Source organism: Rhineura floridana, chromosome 2, assembly GCF_030035675.1.
Source record: "Rhineura floridana isolate rRhiFlo1 chromosome 2, rRhiFlo1.hap2, whole genome shotgun sequence".
Taxonomy (NCBI): domain Eukaryota; kingdom Metazoa; phylum Chordata; class Lepidosauria; order Squamata; family Rhineuridae; genus Rhineura; species Rhineura floridana.
In genome coordinates, this window is record NC_084481.1 from 17985240 (window position 1) to 18007824 (window position 22585).

The window sequence follows — 22585 nt, forward strand, 5'->3', positions numbered from 1 at the left end:
AGCACATACAATGCACATTTAAAGCACATGACTTCCCCCAAAGAATCCTGGGAACTGGGGTTTTTCCCAGAGCTATAAATTCCCAGCAACCTTAACAAACTAATTCCCATTATTTGGGGGGGGGGTCATGTATTTTAAATGTGTGTTAGATGTGCTTTAACTGTATGATGTGGATCTGCCCTAGTGGACAGATCCACAATATAGGTCAAAGCACATCCAATGCACATTTAAAGCACATGACTTCCTCCAAAGAATCCTTGGAACTGTAGTTATTAAGGGTCCTGGGAAGTTGCAGCCCTGTGAGGAGGAAACCACTGTTCCCAGGATTCTTTGGGGGAACTCACGTGTTTTAAAAGAATGGCGGGGCGCCTAACTCCCAAGGAGCAGCAGTATTAGAGCGCAAACCTATGCATGCTACCTGGGAATAAGTCTCATTGATCTCAATAGGATTTATTCGAGTCGATGGCGCAAAGGATCGCGTCGTAAGACTGCTCTCCAATGCATACTTACCCGGAAGTAAGCCCCACTGAATCCAGGGGGCTTCCTTCCAAGTAAATCAATATAGCATTGTTGCACTGCAAGAGAGTCGTCGTGGCATGAGCTTTTGTGGTAAGTCTTTTAAAGACTCTGGAACTTGTTTCTTCTCTTTGACTTTCCATGCACGGAAACAACCTCCGTCCCGACCCATATTTACCGGGCAAAGGTAAAGCACGGCTCCCACCAGGATGAGCAGGAAAGTCACTGCGAAGATGACAAAATCGAGCATGTCTGTAAGGAGCACAATCCCATCCGTCTGCAAAAAAAGAAAAAGGAGTCCGTCAACGTCCCCGATCTTCGGCTCCCTTGCCTTGCCCGGTTTTGGGCAGGAGGCGGAGATTTGAGGAGGGAGACTAAAGCAATCGAGCCATCGGCTGTGCAAGGCAGGGAAGGGAGTTCTTCACACAATCCCATCCCGAGCCTGATCGAGACCCAGTCTTCGCATTCATAGCTGATCCTTGTGCCAAGCGGAGGTTTCCAACGCGACCCGCCCCTGCCGCTAACTGCGCCCGGGCTGAGTTTCCTGGGGCTTCCAGGGAGGAAAACGGTCCGTTTCCACCGGGCGACTTCTGTCCTGATGGGGGCTCGCCGGCGACTGCTGCTGATCTCCAGCTCTACTTTGCACGGAGCGGGCTACCTAGACCACTGCGAGGAACAAATCAAGCACTTCTTTGGGCCGTAAGTACAAACGAGCGGAAGAAAGGGTGCCCTACCGCCGGAGAAGAGGCTGCGCGTCCAGGAAGAGCCATCTTTTAAAGATCTAACTTTTTCTGCCTCTCCGGAGTCTGCGGGGCTGTCCGCTGCCACTATTATTTGTCACGTTTGTTTGCTGCTTTTCCTCGAAGGAACCTGGCAAAGGAAAGTTTAAAATGCTGCACGACCTAATGGCAGAATGACTGCAGTCCTAAACTCTAATCACCATTCGTCACCGTGGGGCTTGCTACTCAATAAACACGCATAGGATTGTAGAGGAAGTCCCACTGAACTCAGGAGGGCTCTGTACACACCATATACTTAAAGCACCCAAAGGTGTAGTCCTCTAGAGGCTCAGGTGTGTGTGTCTTTGACCTCTTGCTTTTTTGGGAGCAGGGTCCCAGTGACTCCAGCATCCTATGAGCCAATTAGGATGAAAAGGGAGTGTGTTAGCCACTGAGAAGAGTCTTCAAATATGCTTCCTGGTCCTTTCCTCCTGATTGGAGCCAATCAGAGTGAAAGGAGGTGAGTCAGCCACTGAGAAGATTCTTTTCAGTAGCTAACACTCTCCCCTTTCATGCTTATTAGCTCCTGTTGTTGCGGGAAAAGGCATTAACAAGGTTCTCATTCTCAACCCAGCAGCAAAAAGGGGGTGGAGGGGTGGCTGTGACTATCATGAAGGGACCCTCCACTTCTGAATTTGCTACTACACTACTGAAAGCACCCCCTCCCTGAGTCCTCAGAACTGTAGTTTCTTAAGGGTGCTGGAAATTCTAGCTCTGGGAAGGGCTGCGACCTAGCCCTAGGCACACATGCAGCCAGATTGCATTCTCCACGGTCAGAGGCTCCCAGAGAGGACCTTGCAGCCACTTTGCTCCTTCCTGATTCTTTTTATCGCTGTACTAAGCTGATGTATGGCTACGCATATTGTCTGGACCCAGGATTGTGGTTTAGTGCTCTCCAGACTAACTAGGAGCTGTAACCAGAGTTACAGTTTGGACGACACACTAAGCCCAACCTTGGCTTAGCTCTGTGCAGCATGGCAGTAAAAAGGACCAAGGAGGAGCGAAGCGGCTGTGAGCAACATTCTGGGAGCTTGCATGTTTGTGCCATCTCAGGAGCCATAGTTTGGTTTATTGTGTCAGGTGAAACAGGTCATAGAGTTAGCTTAGGCAGAAAGAGAGTGCCATGCCAGAGGCCAGGGCTTAAATGTTATGGCTGGCTCAGTGTATGAACGTAGTAAAGATGCAGAACCCTGTGCTCTAAACCAGTAGCCCAAACATGCATTTGGGTCCCACTTCTTACTTTTTCCCCCTTGCACATGTAGCACATGCTGCTGTTGCAACTCATCTTAGTGAGTCTCAACCCGCCAGATGGCAATCGGTGCTTTAAGCCACTGGTCTTCAACCTTGGGTCCCCAGATGCTGATGGACTACAACTCCCATCATCCCTGATGATGTTTCAAAGTTTAGGCAAGGCAGTGCTGCCATTGTTTCTTCTAAGAATCTCTGAAGGCTTATTTAACAGATACTCAGGGTTGTGATCCTGAATTAACAACCTTTCTTTGAAAGCACCAAGAATCCTGTGGCATTTTTCAAGCAATCAATCCTGTTTTGCCCTTGACCTGGTTTGCACAATGTGGTAAGAGCAAAACTGTGGCTTAGCAAGACTGCGCAAACGGGCTTGCAGCCCCTTTGCTTCTCCCTGGTCCTTTCTACAGCTGCACTGGAACAAGCTAAGACAAGGTTTGCCTTAGCGTGTTGTTGTGAATCAGGATTTGTGGTAAAGCTCTTGCTCCTTAACTGTGAGCTGCGGCCAAAAACAAACCTCGGCTGCAGCTCATGGTTAGTGAGGTGAGCGCTTCACCACAAGTCCTGGTTTAGACAACACGCCAAGGCAAACTTTGGCTTACCTCGGCATGGTGCAGCAGTATAAAGGACTCAGGAGGAGTTAAATGGCTGCGGACTCCTCTCCAGAAGCCCACACATTCGCATGGTCTTGTAAAGCCATAGTTTTGGCTAACCGCAGACTCATGGTTTCGCTCTACAACTCATGGTTTTCTAGCAACGAAAGTTTGTCTGTGGTTTACAGCTTGTGGCTTTCTGGGAGAGTGAACCCACAAACGTGGGTTTGGATGATGTGCTAAGCCAAACCACAGCTTAACGCAGCAGCAAAATAATTGATGAAGACCAAAGTGGCCGCAATCTCCTCTCTGGGGAGCATGCATTTTTCTCCTTTGTGCTAACCCATGGTTCGGCTTAGCGTGACATGCCAACGAAGGCAGCGTGGCTTGAAAAGTGCGTGATAACCCCACTATTTTGCATACCCAGGACAGTAGCAAACCCAGGTGTTTATTGGACCTCTGATAGGCTAATAACAGTGGGGTTATCAGGCACTTTTCAAGCCACACTGCCTTCGTTGGCATGTCACGCTGAGCCAAACGAGAAAAATGCGTGGCTGGTGGGCTGCATACATCTTGATAGGTCATGTTTATGGCTTTGAATGGCAAACTTTATATTCAGCTGTGTATGTTCAATGTCAGTGACCTGGACTGGGTGAAAAGCACTTGAGAGGGCTGCAGAGAGGTAAGTGACAGACCTTGAGAGGATTTCACACCCCTCCTGCATGTGGCATTTTGCTGCTCAAATCAGACCCCTTTCCTCTTTCTCCGTATTTGAGCAGTTCCATGTTTCAATGCACACAGCTGTAGGAATTGCCAATGTGCCAGACCTTGGCTGATCCTCTTGCGGCTTGCACAGATGCTAAGGGACTGGCCCAGGGCTGGGGAATTTGAGGTGTCCCTCCAGATGTGGCTGGACTACAACTCCCATCATCCCTGGCCATTGGCCATGCTGATGGGAATTTTGAGTGCAACAACATATGGAGGGCCAGAGGCTGCCCAGCCCTGGCTTAGCAGGAGCAGCACAAATAGTCCAGATGAGACCCTGCCAATGATACCCCATGCTAGTTAATACTCCTAGAGCACCTTTTCTGCAGCTCCCAGTTTTCTGCTAAAATGCTGAATCCTCTGTAGGGGAGGCTGCTGCCTAATTAGCCTCTTGGTCCTTGATTCTTTGTTGACAGCTAGGGATATTTACCTGGCCTAGTTTTCAAAGTCCCTTACAAGGTACCATTTAGCTGATTGATTTATAGTCATCATCTTGTCATTTCCCCCCCTCCCAGGCTACGGGCTAGACAGTATCCACGAATTGCTCAATCCACACGAAGCTGTGAGAAAAGCTGAAGCGATATTCATTGGTAAATATATATTTCCCTGTGGGCTTTTTCTTCATGCTGTCACTCTGTTGACTTCTTGATAAGAAAGGATAAGGTACAAAAAGTCTGAAGTGGTTGCTTAATAAGGAGAACTTTGAATCTGCTTTCTGGGTGATAACAGTTGAGGTGTTGTGCATCTGAGAGAAATTTCCCCTTCAAATCACTGAATCCATCCTGTCCTGAGCCCTGGCTCTGGAACAAATGTATGTGGCACTGTGTAGCTGTAGGCCTGCAAGTCTCGGCTGAAAACTAGACCTAGGCTACATTCCTGTGCGTGCTTGAACATAGGCATGATCATAGGAAGCTGCCTTAGACTGAGCCAGTCTGTTGTTGCGGCCTATTGCCGAAATAAACACAGACACCATTCACTGGGTTAAATCATGGGCCACTTTATTAAAACAGAGTCAATTATAAGCAATGAACCTGCAGAGGGACAATCAAGTGAGGGGGAATTCTGCTGATCCAGGCGAAGCCTGCTTGCAGCTATAGGGCAACCAAACCTTGCCTGAGCCTGGGGCTGCCCTGTGCCAGGCCCCAGCTCTGGCCACACCCTGAAGATGTGTAGGGGGTCCAACCCGCATCACCGCCCCCTGGAGCCCTGAAACTCCGAGCGGATGAGGCACGTTGGCCCCAAAAGCGGCCCGTGTTCTGCTCCCGGGCCGTATAGCCCTGAGGTGCAGGCTCCCGGACCGCCAATCACCCCCAAAGGTGCCTAAAGGTGTCACCTAGCTGCCCTTTCCCTTTTAACGTTTCCCCCACGCTTCCTTGCCACAAAAGGGGGACAAGCCTCTGCCCGATAAGAATCTGGTGCACACCCCTCTGCAGGTCCATCAGGAAGATGTCATTGCCCACGTCAGTCAAGTGCACGCCATCTGACCTGAACAACTCCAGCCTATCGTGCTTGATCTCTGGGTGGTGTATGACAGAACCCCCCAGGCCCTTGATGGCCCTCTGAATCTGTCTATTAACCTTCTTCCGAACCCTGCCCATTCCCCGTGGGTCACCAGCACAATTCCACGTCCTGCGCGGCAGGATGTCAGACCATACCAAGTGCACCCCCGGCCAGCGCAGCGCAATGGCCTGGAGGTCACTACATGCCTGTTCGATCAGGGCCTTGCCCTTCAACAGGCCCAAGTCATTACCTCCCAGGTGGATGACCAGCACCTGGGGCACCGCCCGGTCCACAGCCGACTGGAACAAGGTAGGCAGGAGACCGTCCCAACGCATCCCCCGGCGCCCAAGCCACCGCACTGAGGCCCACTGACTGAGCCCCAGCTGCGTTCCAATGCGGGACTTCGCTGCCCTGCGGCCTGCCCAGAAAATCATGCTGTGACCGCAGAGGAGGATGCTCACTTGCTCCGATCTTTCCCAGCAGCCTGCCAAAAACGACAACAATTGCCATTAGCTGCTGGCCTCCTGCATCTCTGTTAGTGGTCTAACATAAGTCTTATATGCATCCGAGGACCACCTGCCCACTGCCTGTAGCTGCCCCTTGGAAAAACCCAGGTGGGCATGGAGACTGCTCCTATCCGGAAGGAGTGTGTCCCGAACTTGCGGGCATCCACACCTAGCCTATGGAGTGCTGCCTTTGTCACCGACCAAAACTGATACTTGGTAAGGGGCTGGAGGTCCCTATGCCTGAATAGGTACCCTGGCTGCAGCCCCCGGGCTGCCAGAAAGATGCGCAGGGCCCTCACCGGGCAGAGTTCCTCCTGTTGGCATGGGGATAACACAATCAGACGACCCTTGTGGTGTTGGTCCGTCTTTGACTGCCTGAGTCGCAGGCGGACCCCCTCTGGCTCCCAGCTGAGATCAGAAACCAGAAGGGCCCAGAGGGAGCCATCCGTCTTAGAACCTGCCACTACCTCCCCTGTTCGGAAGGCCCCAAAGAACAAGGTGAGGGCCGCAGCATGGTATAGCAGTGCCTCAAAATGGGAAGAACATAGAACCCTCCACTGTCCCTGCAGACCCAACAGTAGCTCTGGGGAAAAGGGGGCGCGGGCATCAGGTGTGTGTGGGCGCTCACGGGACCACCCCTCCAGCATCCGGCGGACCCTAAAGTCACCGGAGTAGTCCTGGAAGCCCCGTGCTTTCCCTAGGAAGGATAGACCGGAGAGCTTACCTCTGATGGTCCTGACTGAAAGTCCCCTCCGCTTCCCTTCCACGCAGAACTCCATAAGATGCTCCACGGGGATGGGCCACTCCTGGGTGTAGCCTCTGGACTCCCTGAAGCTTGCCAGGTCCCTACCTGCCCCCTGGTAGCTGGCCAAAGTGCTGGGTGCCACAGACAGGCTTATGGCCTGTTCTGATTCGGTCCTCCAATCTCCCATAGCGCTGGGGGTACCACGTCCGGCTGAGCCCTTGCCCACGGCGCCAGCTGGTGAAATCTCTCCATCTGGTTCCGTGATAGAGCATCAGCAATACTATTATCAATACCCGGAACATGGCGTGCAAGGAACTGTATATTATAGCGAAGACATTGGAGCACGAACACACGAACCAGCCGCATAACGTTGGGGTTTCTAGAGGACAGGGTGTTGATGACATGCACCGTAGGGAGGTTGTCGCACCAAAAGTGGACTGAGGAATTGCCCAGCTTGTCGGGCCAAAGGTGTACGGCCACGACAATGGGGAAGAACTCCAAAAAGGTCAGGTCTCTGGTCAGGCCAGCCTGAGCCCAGTTCTGTGGCCAGCTGCCATGACACCATGAGTCATGGAAAATGACCCCAAAACCGCAGGAACCTGAGGCGTCGGAGCTCACCTGTAGCTCCGCTTCCAACAGGCGATCCCTTCTCCATAAGGAGAGCCCATTGAATTCCTGCAGGAAGGTGGACCAAACTGCCAGGTCCTCCTGGAGAGCGGCAGTAACACGCGTGTGGTGGTGGGGGCGTGATAGGCCCTCCATGGCATCGTACACGCACCGCAGGAATGCGCGCCCGGGTGCTACCACCCTGCATGCAAAGTTCATATGGCCTGCCAGCTGTTGTAGTGTGGCCAATGTCACCTTCTTTGCCCCAACCACCTCCGAGATTTTCCCCTTAAGGGCCACCAGCTTATCCTGTGGGAGCCTACAGCATTGGGCCACTGTATCGATCTCTATGCCCAGAAAAGTGAGGGTGGTGGACGGGCCCTCAGTTTTCTCAGCCGCAAGGGGAACGCCCAGGTCCCCGGCCATCCCTGCGAACTGCTCCATAAGAGCCTGACAGGCGCCCGAGTCTGCAGGGCCCGCAAACAGGAAGTCGTCCAAATAGTGCACCACTGATGGCTGGCCTGCCTGTCTCCTGACTGCCCACTCCAAGAAAGAACTGAAGCGCTCAAAAACCGAGCATGAGATGGAGCATCCCATAGGCAATGCCCTATCCACATAATATTTGCCCATGAAGGCAAAGCCTAACAGCTCAAAGTCCCGTGGGTGCACAGGGAGGAGACGGAAGGCAGATTTGATGTCACACTTTCCCATGCGGGCGCCAATCCCGCAGTCCCTAACCATACGAACTGTGCAGTCAAATGACGTGTAGCGGACAGAGCAGAGGTCTGATGGGATGAAGTCATTTACTGACCCACCCTGGGGACAAGACAGGTGGTGTATAAGGCGAAATTCACCTGGTGCCTTCTTGGGCACGAGGCCCAGCGGGGAAACTCTGAGTGAAGGGATGGGTGGTGCCGTAAAGGGGCCCAGAACGCGGCCTGCCATGACCTCCTTTCCAATTTTCTCTCCCACGACTGATTCCATGCCTGCCACTGATTTGAGGTTGCGGGACATGAAGTGGTGCCTGGGGCCCGAATAGGGGATCCGAAAACCCTCTGTAAAGCCCTGGAGCAAAAACTGGGCGTCTTGGACTTGGGGGTAAAGGCAGAGCAAGTACTGGAGTTCAGGGAGTTTAACTGGACTGGGGCCCCTTTCCTTGAGCTGTGCTAGCAGCTCCCGGTCTCCTTGCGCCGGCTGAGTCCCTGTTCCCACCTCTGAAAGGGCGGCCCCTGGGGCAGGCAGCGCAGGAGTGTGGACCCCTGCAGATTGCGCACTCGTGTCGGAACCTGCAGGGGGTACGACCACAGTGGCCTCGGGAGCTGAACTCCCAGCAGAGCAGGCGGGGTTGAACCCCCTGCCCCGCGGGCCCACGGGAAGGAGCTGCTGCCACCTGGCGGGCCAAGAGGTGGCCGCTGTCTGTTCTATCCCCGGCTATGGGCTTGGAGTGAGACATAAACTGTAGCCACAGATCTGCTTCCTTTTTGTCCCAGGGGAGAGAGGTATCAAAGGCCGCCCTCATACGAAACGATTCATCATAGGCAAGCCATGCTGCCCCCTGGAACTCAGAGTAGCCCCGATATACGATATCGAGGTATTTAATCAGGATAGGGCCCTTCTGTGGCTGTTTCTGCATCACCACCCCCATGTATGTCAGAAATGCAGGCAACCAATTGGCCCAAGTGCGCTCTATGCGCCGCCTCTTGGGCTTGTCTGGTTCTGCCTCTTCGCCCTTATCCTTCTCCCTCCTAACTGGCTCCCTGTATAGAAGTGAGAATAAGTCGACATACTCCCCCTTCCATATTTTTCCCTTTGTAGCTGGCAGCAGGTGAAAGCCCAGTGGGGCTGATGTCTCCCCAAAAAGTATAGCCCCGTCCCTCACTGAACCCAGAGGGTCAGTGTCCTCTGCAGGAGGGGGTACCGACCAGGAGGGCTGCACCCCCACTCCCATCCCTGTCCCGGCAGTGGACTGCCAGACCTGCTCACAGGCCAACCCTAGGGGAGGCTGTTGTTGTGGTGTGCCGTGCCCCACACCCATGGGGATCACAGCTTGCCCATACCGCTCAGTTTCAGCTGGTGGGGAAAAAGGCCAGTATGGGAACCCCCACTGGGGCCAGCCCCACTGGGGCTGCCCCTGTTGTTGTGCTGCCCAGGGAGACTCACCCACTATGTTGTCTGCTGAGGGGCCATGCATGGGCTGTGGTCCCGGGGCTGCATGTGAAGACAACGCTGGTCCTGCTTCTGCTCTGGGCGCTCTTGCTGTGCCCCCATTAGGCCCTGCCTCCAGCGCGTCCAGTCGTGCTAAGATAGAAGTAATAGCTGCAGCGTTAGCCCCGCCGACTGGACGCAGCACTTTATCCCGGGGCCGCTTGGGGGGTGGTTCCTTTGTTCTCCCAGGTGCTGGCTGGGCTGAGCCCCTCTCCAGGGCTTCTAACCTGGCCAGTATAGCAGTCCATGGCATGCCTTCCCCTTGTCCCCCATCCTCCGCCGCTGGGGGTGGGCGCCTACCCTCTGCCCTGGGGGCCCTTCCCTTCCCTTTTGGCCCACCTTGACCTTTTTTAGGTGGCATCCTGTGCCAGAGTGTAGCCGGGTCTATCCAGCAGAAATGACCCCCAAGGCCTATGCCCGTTGTGGAAGTGCCTCCTGGCAAAGTGAGAGGTGGTCAGCGTGGGGATACCTATAAGGGGGGGCAGCACCCTCACAGCCCAGCTGGACTGTGTCCCCTGCTCACTCCCCTCCCCTGCTGATGGGCCCCTTTATCTCACCCCACAATCCTGGCAACCTGGGCCGCCAAGTGAGAAATGGAGGGCATGCAAGATGGGGCTGGGACCCACTTCCCTTGCTATGGGGTGGATGAGGGGCAGAGAACCTTCCCACAGGGGGCCCCTGGGTAGCAATCAAAGAAAAAGAACGCGGCCACAAGGCCGCCTCGCCTGACATCCGCCGCTGCCGTTAGGCCGTGCTGCCGCTGCGCTTCGCTCCTCTGGAGGGCCTCCCGAGGCCTAGGGCTCTCTCTGCTGCACCGCCGGGTCTGCAGCTGCCTCTTGCAGGCTTCCCTGGAGAGGAGCCACACGGCCGCTGCCACCGCACCTCCACCGCCGCAGGGCCTCCTGAGGCCTAGGACTCCCTCCACTGCTCCGCCGGGTCTGCAGATGCCTCCTGCAGGCTTCCCTGGCGAGGAGCCACACGGCCGCTGCCACCGCACCTCCCGCTGGAGGGCCTCCAGAGGCCTAGTCCCAACTGCCCCTCCAGGGTGCCAGGGCCTCTCCGCCATCCTCGCCGCGCCGCGATCAAGGCGCGCCGACCGCTCCTCGCCGCCGGCCACCCAGCACCAAGGCCTGGCCCGTAGGAGCCTTGAGGAGCCGCGTGCGTCGGCGAGCGAATCGATCTGAGTCGCGCCGCCGATGCCGGAGCCTGCCGCCGTTTGAATTTGCTGCCAAGCTTGCAGTGAGGGAGGGCGGCTAGCGGCACGGCCTTAAATGGCCGTCTGCCGCCCCACCCCCTCGCTGCGTGCTACGTCAGCGCGCCTGCACGCTGCGTGCACGCACACCCCCCAAGATGGCGGCCCGGCTTCGGCGGCGGCCGCAAACACGCCCCTTCGCCCGGTCAGTGGGCGCGGAACGGGGGTCCGCCTAGCTCAGTTTTTCAGCCTTTGGGTCCCCAGATGTTGTCAGACTGCAACTCCCACCAACCCCAGCCAGCTTAGCCAATGGCCAAGGATGATGGGAGTTGTCGTCCAGCAACATCTGGGGACCTAAGGTTGAAGGACAGTGGTCTACAGTACACCAACTGCCAGCGGCTTTCCAGACCTTTGGGCTAGAGACTTTTTCAGACCTGCCTGGAGATGTCAGGGATTGCACTGGAAACTTCTTGCACACAAAGCAGGTGCTCTGCCACTGAGCTACACGAGAGTTAAGTTCCATTGCATTCAGCAGGACTTGCTTCTGGCTAGACACACATAGGATCACACCATTAGGGTGCAATCCTATACGCTTTTATCTGAAAGGAAGTCCCATTGAGCTCAGTTATGGGATGCACGGTTAGCTCACAGTGTTGACTGAAACACTTCTGGTTTTTGTTGTTGTTTTTTTAAAAAAAGAGAAGATCAACATCACTCATGTTTTTTCCCTAGGTTGGATTTAAGTCTGTGGGCTTAAGGTATAAAGCAAACAAGGATCTTTCCTTTTTTTCCCCTCCCCTGCAGGTGGTGGCAACACATTTCGTCTCTTGAAAGCTCTTTACGACAATGGTCTGATACAGCCGATCAGGAGAAGAGTTCTTGAGGTAGCACAAACAAGCACTTAGACAAACAAGAAAAGAAATGAGTGGTGTTTACTCAAAAAAATTGGAGCTACACAAGTCTTTTTATCAATAACGTGTTCTGTTCTAAGGAGAACTGTCTCCTATTCTTTCAGTGCCTTTTGCTTCTTTGCTGTGATCTAATTATATCTCAGCTTATCAGAAAGTGCTCAAAGTGGGTGGTGTATAGTCCATCATGCTTTATCCAAACCCTATGCTGGGAATAGCTGTAATAATCTAGACCAGGGGTGGCAAGCCTTAGCCCGAGGGCTGGATGTGGATCTTCCAAGCCTACCCTCAGTACTTTCCCCTGGACTGCGCCTCTCTCCAGGCCAGCCTCCTTGCTGACCCTGCTCTGTGCCTCAAGTGCTTTTGCCTGTGTCATAGAATCTTGGAGCTGGAAGGAGCCTATAAGGCCATAAAGTCCAACCCCCTGCTTGATGCAGGAATCCAACTTAAAGCATACCCAATAGGTGGCTGTCCAGCTCCTTCTGAATGCCTCCTGTGCTGGAGAGCCCACCCACCCCTAGGTAATTGGTTCTATTGTCGTACCGCTCTAACAGGAAGTTTTTCCTGATGCTCAGCTGAAATATGGCTTCTTGTAACTTGAGCCCATTATTCCATGTCAGCACTCTGGGACGATCGAGAAGAGATCCTGGCCCTCCTCTGTGTGACAACTTTTCAAGTACTTGAAGAATGCGATTGTATCTCCCATAGACTTCTCAAGGCTAAACATGCCCAGTCCTTTCAGTCTCTCCTCATGGGGCTTTTTCCCCTGAAAAAAGTCCTTGAACTGTGATAATGCCCCTTGCTTTCTTGGATGGAGAGGTGTGTGGTGTGTGTGTGTAGAAACCTCTGACTTTTGTGTGGCTAGAATGTAGCCTTCTGTACAAAGGTAAGTGCCATATCTCTGGCTCTGGCCACCTTTTGCCAGTGGTCTCCATCATCACTGGAACGCAGCCCCCAGAAGGTTGGCCAAGAAGGAATTTGGCCCAGTATGATTTAAAAGGTGTCTCCTGAACATTGAAGTTATTTAATGACAGTTCTCTTGTCCAAACTAGGACATTTCCCAAACTAGGACATTGGATGCAATTCGAAGCACATTTAGCTAGGAGCCTATTGAACTCAAAGCAGGATCAGGTTGTTTTTCTTCTTGTGAATGGGGAGGAAGAGTTATGCCAGTGAAACCAGTGCAAGTGTTTCTTTAGCTCCAGATACATAGCAAAGAAAGTATAATCCTTGCATTTTTATTCAGTGTGCTTAAGAGGACAGCTCCGTTTGCACCACGGTGGATTTGTAGGGTAGAGTTTTGATCGCTTCTCTGGTTTTATTTTTAAAGAAAAAAAAGTGAAAAGAGGAACATTGAGAACACTTCCTGCAGGTACCATTTGCAGAAAGTCTTTGCTAACTTCTCAAGCAAGAGGAAGGACTCTACTGCGATCTTTAAGTGGTGCTGGAAAGTAAGATTTCCCCTTCCAGATCTTAAAATAGAAAACCCTACATTCTGCATCCAGCTTCCCCTTATCCTCCTGCTGCATCTCAATCTGACATCCGAGTTTAATATCACATCACATTACTACTTCCTGTGTCTTTTCTATTAGTAGGACATGCCTTTAAACTCCCATTCTCCTTCCTATAGGAATGGAATCTACACATCCTATTAGAAAGAGGAGTTGAGCTGTGTGTGGCCTTGTGCAAGAGATCTTTGAATTTATGAACCTTTGTTGAAACCTCCCCTCACCCCCAATGAGTGCTTATGTTCATTTAAAACTGAGATTCTGATATCCTGCTTCATTCTCCGTGTCTTACAGGGTGGGATCCCATACATTGGATCAAGTGCAGGAACCAACGTATCAGTATCAACACAACCAATGACATGCCAATTGTATATCCTCCTTCTTTGATGGCCCTTGGATTGGTTCCTTTCAACATCAATCCACACTGTTTGGATCCAGATGTTAATAGCACTCACATGGGGGTAAATTTCAGATGGCTTTATGATAACTCAAGCAGTTCAGTGTGCCATTACAACATCTGAACACCATACCTTTATAGAGCTTAGAAATGCGTGAAGAAATCTTATAAACCTCACATTCTCTTGATGGGCTTTTGTTTTGCTTGATATGTTGGCCCTTTCTCCATGTATATTAAGTAAACAATTTCTGGGGTATTTTTGGACGCCAGTGGTTTTTTGGTTCCAGAAGGAAAAAGCTAAGTGGTAATTGGCTGAAATTTGGGAATGTTGTACAGGTTAAAATTTGTGGCAGTGTCCTAGAAGTACACCCCTGTAAGTCTCCTTATGTGTCAATTACACAATGAAAAATGCCCCTAGGCTCCAAATGAACCCCAGAAGTCAGAATGAAGGTTTTAGGTTGGGGACACAGCATGGAAGAAAGAGTTAATTGCCCTTCCTACAGCATTACAGTCCAATTTGGACCTCTCCCTCCCCTTTCCACAGCCACTAGAAGTACTTTTTAAAAAAGGTAATCCTGTTCACGAATCTCCTACATCTCATCTAGTTTGCCCCACAGTTTAAAACAAGCAGCAGACATTTGATGCCAGTGTGCATTGCTTAGTGTGGATTAGAACATTTAAGGCTGCCATCTTATGCACGCTTTCTTGTGTATACGTTCCACTAAAATCAGGTGTGAAAGATAGCTTCAGGTATTGCTTCGGATGCCTTGGTCTGCTTTTAGCTTTTATGGTCTTTTTGTGCCTGTTACTCTATAAATTGTTTGGCAGATATTCTTATTTATTTAGTATTTTTCTATCCTGCCCTTCGTTCTGGAAATCAACAACAAATCAACCATGAAATAGAACATTGGTTAAAATGACAAAAATAGAATAAAATAAAAGGGGAGCAGTAATTAATACCTATGGGATCATGCACTAGAAATCAATGTCTTCATGATCCAAAAGCCTGGGTACATAGAAATGACTTCAGTTGTTGCTTGAAAATTTTGACTGTGGAGGCCAAGTGGACATCACCTGGGCGGGGGTTCCTTAACCAGGTGCCGCCACTGAGAATGCCCTGTCTTGTGTTATCCACCTTCCTAGCTTCTACCATGTAAAGAACAAGCAGGGCATCTCCTGCAGATTGAATGCATGGGTTGGTCAGTTGCCTTATTGTTTCTCTCTGATGATCAGTTCTGATCTTTATTGTATGATACCGTGGAACTCATTGGATGAAGGGTGGTTTAGAAACATTTTAAATAAATGAATAATACAGATAGTTCATGTATCTGATTTTCTGTGTTGTCAGCCTAACAGTTGAAGAAAGAAATTCACGTATTTCCCCAGCTGCTGTTGCATCTGAGCATAAATCAGTGTCTTGTTTAGTATGAAGAATTCTGGGCAAGAAACCTTTCATTGCGGCACCCTGCTTCTTTTTGGAATGTTGTTTTTTAAAAACAGTTTCCAGAACAGCTCACAGAAAAAAAAGCTAAGGGTAGAGAGAAACTGATGACAGCTGATGTCCACACATACTTGAGAAGACCCATTGAAACCAGTGGAGTTGACTTAAGTCCATTGATTTCATTGGGTCTACTACGAGTAAGGGTAGAGACACACTCCTGCAGGTTCCAGTGCGTCTCCACCATTCTTTTACGAAAAAGGGGTCGCATGATGCTAGCTAAACCCTACCCCTCATTGCTCTAAAACCTGGTCAGATCAGCTTGAGGGCATTTTTAAAAAATTCACTTCAAAGAGATTTTGCAACTGATCGACAGATCAACCTGTTCCCCCTCCAGGTGTGGCCAATAGAAACACTGTCCTGTAGGCAACTAGTGTGTCCACAGCCTTAGTCTGGTATCACCCTAGATTTGGTTCCCTGAGATTCCAAAACGTGGATTCCACCCCCCACCCCCCAAATTTGGGTTTCTAAGGTACAAAACAATTTTAAGAAAAGCCTCTTCTTGAAGATAGGCATTGAATACAAGTGTCACACACCTTGGTGAATAAACAACATTTTCATGTTTTATTTTTATTTTATTTTTACATTTATCTCCCACCTTTCCTCCAAGGAGGTCAAGGTGCTGTACATGATTCTCCTTTTCCTTGTTTTATCCTCACAACCAACCCTGTGAGCTTCACAGTTGACTGGGAATTTGAATCCTGGTCTTCCTGGTCCTGATCCAACATTGTAACTGCTACACCACACTGTCTCTCAGTAATTGGAATAGTTTGTTAACCAGGTTGTAAAAAAATGTTTGCAATTCATTATTGCTGGGTAACTGTACCACCGTTACAGGAAGCCCGTGAGAAAAGGATTCAGCAGCATCATGGAGAACCAGACACACCTCCCGTATTGGTGAGTCGTATGTTTTCAGACTGAAAGCTCTTTCTCCCGGAGGGGGTTCTCCCCCCCGCCCCCAGTTGACCGTTCCTGAAAAGAGTTCACTTAAAATGTACCACAAAGTAGAGAGCATCCCTTGAAATGTACAACAGAACCATATGCCCTGTTATCTTTTTGGCGCCAGGTCAAGACTTTCCTCTTCTCCCAGGCGTTTTAGCATGTGTTTTATATTGTTTTAAATTTTTAAATTGTGTTTTAAATTGTTTTTTAAAAGATGTATTTTTAAATTGTATATGTTTTTAGTTACTGTAAACCGCCCAGAGAGCTTCGGCTATGGGGCGGTATACAAGTATAATAAATAAATAAATAAAAATAGTTGGAGCATATACAGCTGAAAGAAAACATAAAATGTTCCATGAACAGATGATAGCAACGTGTTTGGCTGTAAACCCATTTGTGTTTGTGTATGATGTTTTTCAATATGAATTAGAGATGAACTTGTCCTGAACACCCAGAAATGTTACTATGTCATTTCTTTACTACATTTCTATCCCACGTTTTCCTCCAAGGAGCTCAAAGTGGCATACATGCTTCTCCCCTTCCCATTTTATCCTCACAACAACCCTGTGAGGTAGGGTTAGGCTGAGAGGCTGTGACTGGCCCAAGGTCACCCACCAAGCTTCATGGCTAAGTGGGGATTTGAACCCTGGTCTCCCAGGTCAGAGTCCAACACACTAAGCATTAACTCATTTTTCATTTGACAAACTTCAAATGCTGACTTCCACATCTCAGTGGTCCATTTAGCTCAGTACTGTCTACAGTGGACACATGACATCTGTGATGCTGCAGATAGTACGGGACTCCCAACTATTGGAGTTTTCATTGGCCTCAAGTTAGCATGGCCAGTGGTCAGGGATTATGGAAGCTATGATCCAGCAACATCTGAAGGGCCAAAGGGTTCCCCACCCATGGTCTGCACTCACTGGCCACAGCTCTGCAGGGTTTTAAAGAGGGTTCCCCCCCCAACTCTACCTGGAGACTCTAGGGATTAAATTTGGGGATTTTGCATGCATAGTATGTGCTCTGACCTATGGCCTGTCCCACTGTGAGAACCCTTGTTGTTATGTGCCTCCAAGTCGACTACGACTTATGGTGACCCTATGAATCAGTGACCTCCAAGAGCCTCTGTCGTGAACCACCCTGTTAAGATCTTGTAAGTTCAGGTCTGTGGCTTCCTTTATGGAATCAGTTCATCTCTTGTTTGGCCTTCCTCTTTTTCTACTTCTGTAGTGAAAGCAGGGAGTTCCCCTCCTCCTACTTTTACTGTCCCAGGAATCAATCCCCAACCTTGGGCAATTGATCCTAGCCAACCTGGTCTGCTAGGGCTGTGTATGCTTACACCAACCCTGCACGGTAGTACTGCCACCACCCTTCTATTGGTTAAACACTCTGGGGTGAAGGGACCCCCAGAGCCCACTGAACACCCAAGCCTCTCAGGACCAGAGGCTCAATACCCTCCTGGCCCCTTCAGAAGTCTTAAGTGAAAATGTTCCTCTAGTACACGGTAGTTTGGTCAAGCAGCCAGGACTGAACTTAGTAACTGAACCCCTTCTCTGGAATAAACACACGTTGCTTTAAAATAAGTAAAGTTTATTAAAAAAAGAAAATAAGAAAAAGGGTAAAGGGTACAAAAGATAAAAAGGTACATACAATTAGTTGGAGCAGCAAATCAAATCCTAAAACCAACACCCAAAAGGGGTAAGGTATATAACAAACAAGATATAAAGGTTCTTGGCACAAAAATGAAAATAATAAAACTAACTGCCTCAATTGTACTTACAAGCCTCAGCTCTTTCTCAGGAGTTAGTATCTTTCCCCTCAGGGACGGCCAGTCAGGAAGTATAGTGGAGCCACCGCAGAGCATCACCATAAGCAAGGTGGTGCCCACAAGTGGAACACAGCCCAAGAGCTGAGGCCTTCTCTTATAGAGAAAAATCCTTGCCTCAGCTGGGAGCAATCAACTAATTTAGCAGTTCCAACACAGGAATGATGAAACGATGTTCCCACAGAACCAGGCCCCTCTTGCTGATAAAGAGGTGCCAATTTGCAATAAGCTGATACAGCTGGGGCTGTAAAAATCACCGGGTCTCTGGGATCAAAGGATTTAACTATCTATGACCAGAGACCCAGGAAAATAATTAAGGGGATCAACTGGCATGACAACTTCCTTCTGTTGTTCCAAGCATTATTATCTTTTCTAATGAATCCTGTCTTCTCATTATGTGTCCAAAGTATGATGACCTCAGTTTCATAATTTTTGCTTCTAGTGATAGTTCTGGTTTAATTTGTTCTAACACACAATTATTTGTCTTTTTTGCAGTCCATGGTATGCGCAAAGCTCTTCTCCAACACCGCATTTCAAATGAGTTGATTTTTCTCTTATCAGCTTTTTTCACTGTCCAACTTTCACATCCATACAGAGAGATCGGAAATACCATGGTCTGAATGATCCTGACTTTAGTGTTCAGTGATACAACTTTACATTTGAGGACCTTTTCTAGTTCACTCACAGCTGTGAGAACCCTACACAACAATTTACAATTACATTGGCCAGCTGAAGCTTCAGGCCACTTTCTGTATCACTGCTGGACTTGTACGGGGTTGAGAGAGCCTGCCCCGTATTTTGATTGGGGCAGGGACTTCATGTGTGTGGTACCCCTACTTTAACCACTCATTCGTTGCCTCTAAAGGGTTTACGTGAAGGATCACTGCTGCTGGTAGAGGGCAGCAAAGCTACCCTGCAAGGAAAAACCGGGGCTCGACTGTTTGTGAAGTAAAAAGGAGGCGCCGTTCCATACCACCACTTTGCAAGTTACATGAAAATTCAGGTCATAGGAGAGGCTGCAGTTCTATGGCTGAGGCTACTGGCCATAGAATTCTTATATAGATCAGCACCGTCATTTGTCTTTTAAAGAGGGCAGCTACCACCATCCTTCAACCCTTCCTCCTTGCAGTCCAATATAGTGTCTTAGACATGCCACATTGTGGCTGTGCCAATTTGACTGCCCTGTCAGTCTTAGGGGTCTGATCTCTTCATCCAAGCGTTTCTCAAACGTACCTTTTCCGTCTCCTCCCAGCCAGTCAGATAAGCGGAGGAGGGTGTCACCATTCCCTTCCAATGCTCCATCTTAGATCTTAAGTCTTGATTTTTCCTTCTCTAGTCTTTGATTGCCTTCCCATCCATATGCTTGTGGTACTTAGAGAAGATCCAGTTAAGTTATCCTAATGAGGTGCGGAGAAGCCACCCACTTTATGAGAAAATCCCATCGAAGTTCATTAACTATGGGGATTTTTGGCATATTTCTTTGTAACATGAGTCTCTGCATGATGGGAATAGTAGCCACCAATATGAATACAGCTAACATTTGGTGTTTTATGCTCTTTATAGAGCTGAGCCATAAATCATTCTCCACCAGTTTGTAACCAATGAATCCACAGTTGAGGAATTAAACTGGATAGGAAACCAGTAGTGTCCTCCATTCTTCATTCTTAACATTTACATTAGTAACTTCTAGTCTCTTTTTCTCTTTTGTACAGAGGGAAAGGCCCCACGGAACATGAGCCTGGAACAGATTTCAGTTTCCTGTCGACAGAGAGCCCTGAGGAGGTGTAACTTCGGTTGAAGTGAAGCTGAAATTGTCAGATCCCAAGCAGGCTCCAGCTTATCTGAGAAAGAATTGCCTTGTCTCAGGAGTACAAAAACCCAGATGCCCACTAGAGCACTGGCACCCTAAAAATTGGACCCAGACACTTGCTTCCAAGTTGAGTCACAGCTTCCCACAACACGGCTCCAGATCCTCTTATACACAGTTGTAATAAAAGAGCTGCTGTGAATGCGTATACAGTGTGCTACCCACTCTAGCAGCTACTTGCTTGAGGAAAGGTTCCTAAATCAGAAGTCAAACTAGTTTCCAGGTAGGTTTCAGCCCTGGCATCTGTATAACAGCTAGAGACAAAGTTTTAAGGCATTTGCCTGAACGGACAAGAGCTTAAAATGTGCAGAGGGATTGGGTGGTGTAGGCAGACTCCTCTCCGTCCGTCCCCCCACGCTTTTTGGACACAAAGGTCTGAAGGGGCCATCCACTCACGTTTTATCTGACCAGGTTGAGAACCCACTGCACCACTTGGAATTCTACCTTATCAGGATTCCCAATCAGGTAGGTGCTGCTAAGCACATTCAGTTGGATGGGTCTAGGAGGGGTCCTTTCAGGCATTTGTGTTCAATGAGCGAAGGGCTGAGGAATCCGTGTGCGCAGGGATGCGGGGGGGCTTGCATGTGGACCATCACACTCTTGACCCTGTGTTCAGGTAAATGCCAGCAGGGTGATGGTGGGGAAATAGATCAAAATGCATCAACAAGATGTGCCCACCTCTCCGCTTCCAACCTGGCTCCTAAATTTCTACAAAAAGTCCTACACTCCTACTTTACTAAGAGATCACAGATTTGATTCCAGCTGATCACAAACTTGTCTTCGATGGCAGAACATACTCCTGTGATTACTTTGCAACACTCAAGTGCACCTGTAACAGCTTGTGGGGAAAGTTGCATCTCCAGATTACTGCTTGATACAGTGCTTTAGAGCAGGGGTGGGGGCTGACCGTGCCCCCTGAACTCTCCCCAGTTCACACCCCCTTACTGGCCCTGCTTCACACCCTCCTTGAGTGCTTTTGCCTAGCTGAAGTGTGTCCTTGAACTCTGATAATGCCTCTTGCTTGTCTGGATGGAGGGTAGAGAGGGGTATGCGAGTTGGTAGTGTGGACCTTGATCTGATTGGGGCGGGAGGAGGAAGAGGCTTCTGTACATTTCCCTTAAGTTAACCACATTGCATGATTTTGGATGATTTCCTCCTCTCCATCAGCAACAATACCACATTGCTCAAGAGGGGTCCCAATCCTCTAGAAAGGGGAGGGGAGGACAAGCAACTCTGGAAGGAATATGAAACTTTTCTTAAGTGGCCTTCTCTTAGGAGTTAAGCCAGTAGCCCTAGTTTCATTAGGTGGTGGGTAGGGGAGGAGAAAAAAATCTTATTGGCCGATGGTGTGCTCACAACTCCCATTGAGGACTGGGGTCTAGCAGACATTCTGCTATGTGCTAGTAAACAGGACCTAGTCTGGGAAGGAGGAAAGGGAGAGCACTTCTCATTCAGAAGCATGAGATTCTTCCACAGCAGCAGAATCCACTATCCCCCAAGAATATACATATTTGGAGCTTCAGAATGTAGTTTGTCACAGTGCCTATTCGGCCTGCTCTTTGAAATAGCACCTTAAATTCCTGTCTTAAATAAAATGTTAATGTATATAGCAGGGCTCAGATCTAATGAGTGTGGTGTGTGTGAGTAGAGAGGTGAAGGCCCAGAAAAATTAGGAAAAAACCCATTTTTTTTCCTGAAGCCATTTTTGTTTTTTTCTGAAAAATTCAAAAAAATGGATTATGGAATGTTTTATTTTAGCATGATGAATGTTTCATTGAATTGTGCCCCCCCTTTTTTTCTCATTTCTTTTTATGGGAATGGATGCTTTATGTCTGCTTGACACTGTGGAGGACTAACGGAGACATAATAATTTTCTTTATTAATGTTGATTTCTTCTGAATTTTTCTGCTCCTCATAAAGTGGCAAAATGAAAGAGGTTCCTTACAGTTCAGGATCATTTCAGGATCCATTTGTTGCAAAAAGAGTAAAAATTTAAAAAATCAATTTGTAATAATATTTGAATAAAATGTACTTTTAATATACCAAATGTGATAATTTTATGCCAAACCAACTTGTACATAATTACATTTGATGTTCCTGAAGTAACAAAGTGACTTTCAATCTGTAAAAAGTGCTAATATTGCATTTTTTCAGTTTTTCTCAAAATTTCCATTTTTTCTGAAAAAACTGGGGGAAAACTGGGTTTTTTCCATGGCTTCAAAATTTCCAGAAATTTTACATCTCTATGTGTGGGAGAAACAGACAGGGTGGCACATTTAAATCTTAATGGAAAGGAGTTCAGTATCCCATCTTCCACTCCCCCTGCTGAACTACTGATTGGCTGAAGGGAACAGTTTGTACACAGAGTCCTCCATCTGGCAGAGGTATGCATACAGATGTTGGGATGTAGGCACAGTCCTTTTGGAAAAAATGAAAAACCTTTACCACATGCAGAGAGACGAATCACACGTCCAATTTTTATTTAATTGGCTTCAGATCCTCCCATTATATACAAACCTATTTTGACAATCATTTTATGTACAATGCAAGCAGGCATTTTATAAAGGGTTAAATTACAAATCTGTAAATCTTACAAAGTGCAAATTTTAAAACATTTTCTACCATGCTGTACAGAAATGTTCAATGTTAGCCAATATACATACAAACTTAAAATTACTAAACCTTACCATCAGACCATTAAAGTATAAACAGTGTATCATTTAACCTTAAAAGCACCCAAAAAAGAGGAAAGGTATTGCACAGACAAACAAATATTTGTTGATGTTACATGAAGGCTAGTTGAAATGTATCAAAAACACTTCCATCTAAAATCTGAAGGCATTTTTGGCATTAAAACCAATTTGTAATCACAATAATCAGTACGAGATTATCGTTTGCCCATTTCTCATAAGGCTTAGTGTTCCATTTCTATTTTAATTGTGTTTTAAGCAAATGCAGAGGCACATGGTATGTGAATTTTAGTTTTCT

General features: G+C 48.6%; 2 protein-coding genes across 2 annotated transcripts in view; one reads left to right on the forward strand and one right to left on the reverse strand.

Annotated features, from left to right (window-relative positions):
- Positions 1 to 1607, reverse strand: part of LOC133376233 (cytochrome P450 20A1) — a 41671-nt gene extending 40064 nt beyond the window's left edge. Inside the window, exon 1 of the mRNA XM_061607934.1 lies at positions 695 to 1607. Within this exon, the coding sequence (XP_061463918.1) occupies positions 695 to 766 (72 nt within the window). The 5' untranslated portion in view covers positions 767 to 1607. The remainder of the gene's footprint in view (positions 1 to 694) is intronic.
- Positions 232 to 21652, forward strand: LOC133376234 (alpha-aspartyl dipeptidase-like). The gene is given in 9 exon segments (XM_061607935.1): positions 232 to 1196; positions 1198 to 1215; positions 4414 to 4488; positions 11457 to 11536; positions 13363 to 13399; positions 13402 to 13529; positions 15801 to 15860; positions 18596 to 18678; positions 19443 to 21652. Coding segments are annotated over 9 exon segments (639 nt in total). The 5' UTR covers positions 232 to 1114; the 3' UTR covers positions 19519 to 21652.
- The last annotated feature ends 933 nt before the right edge of the window (positions 21653 to 22585 follow it).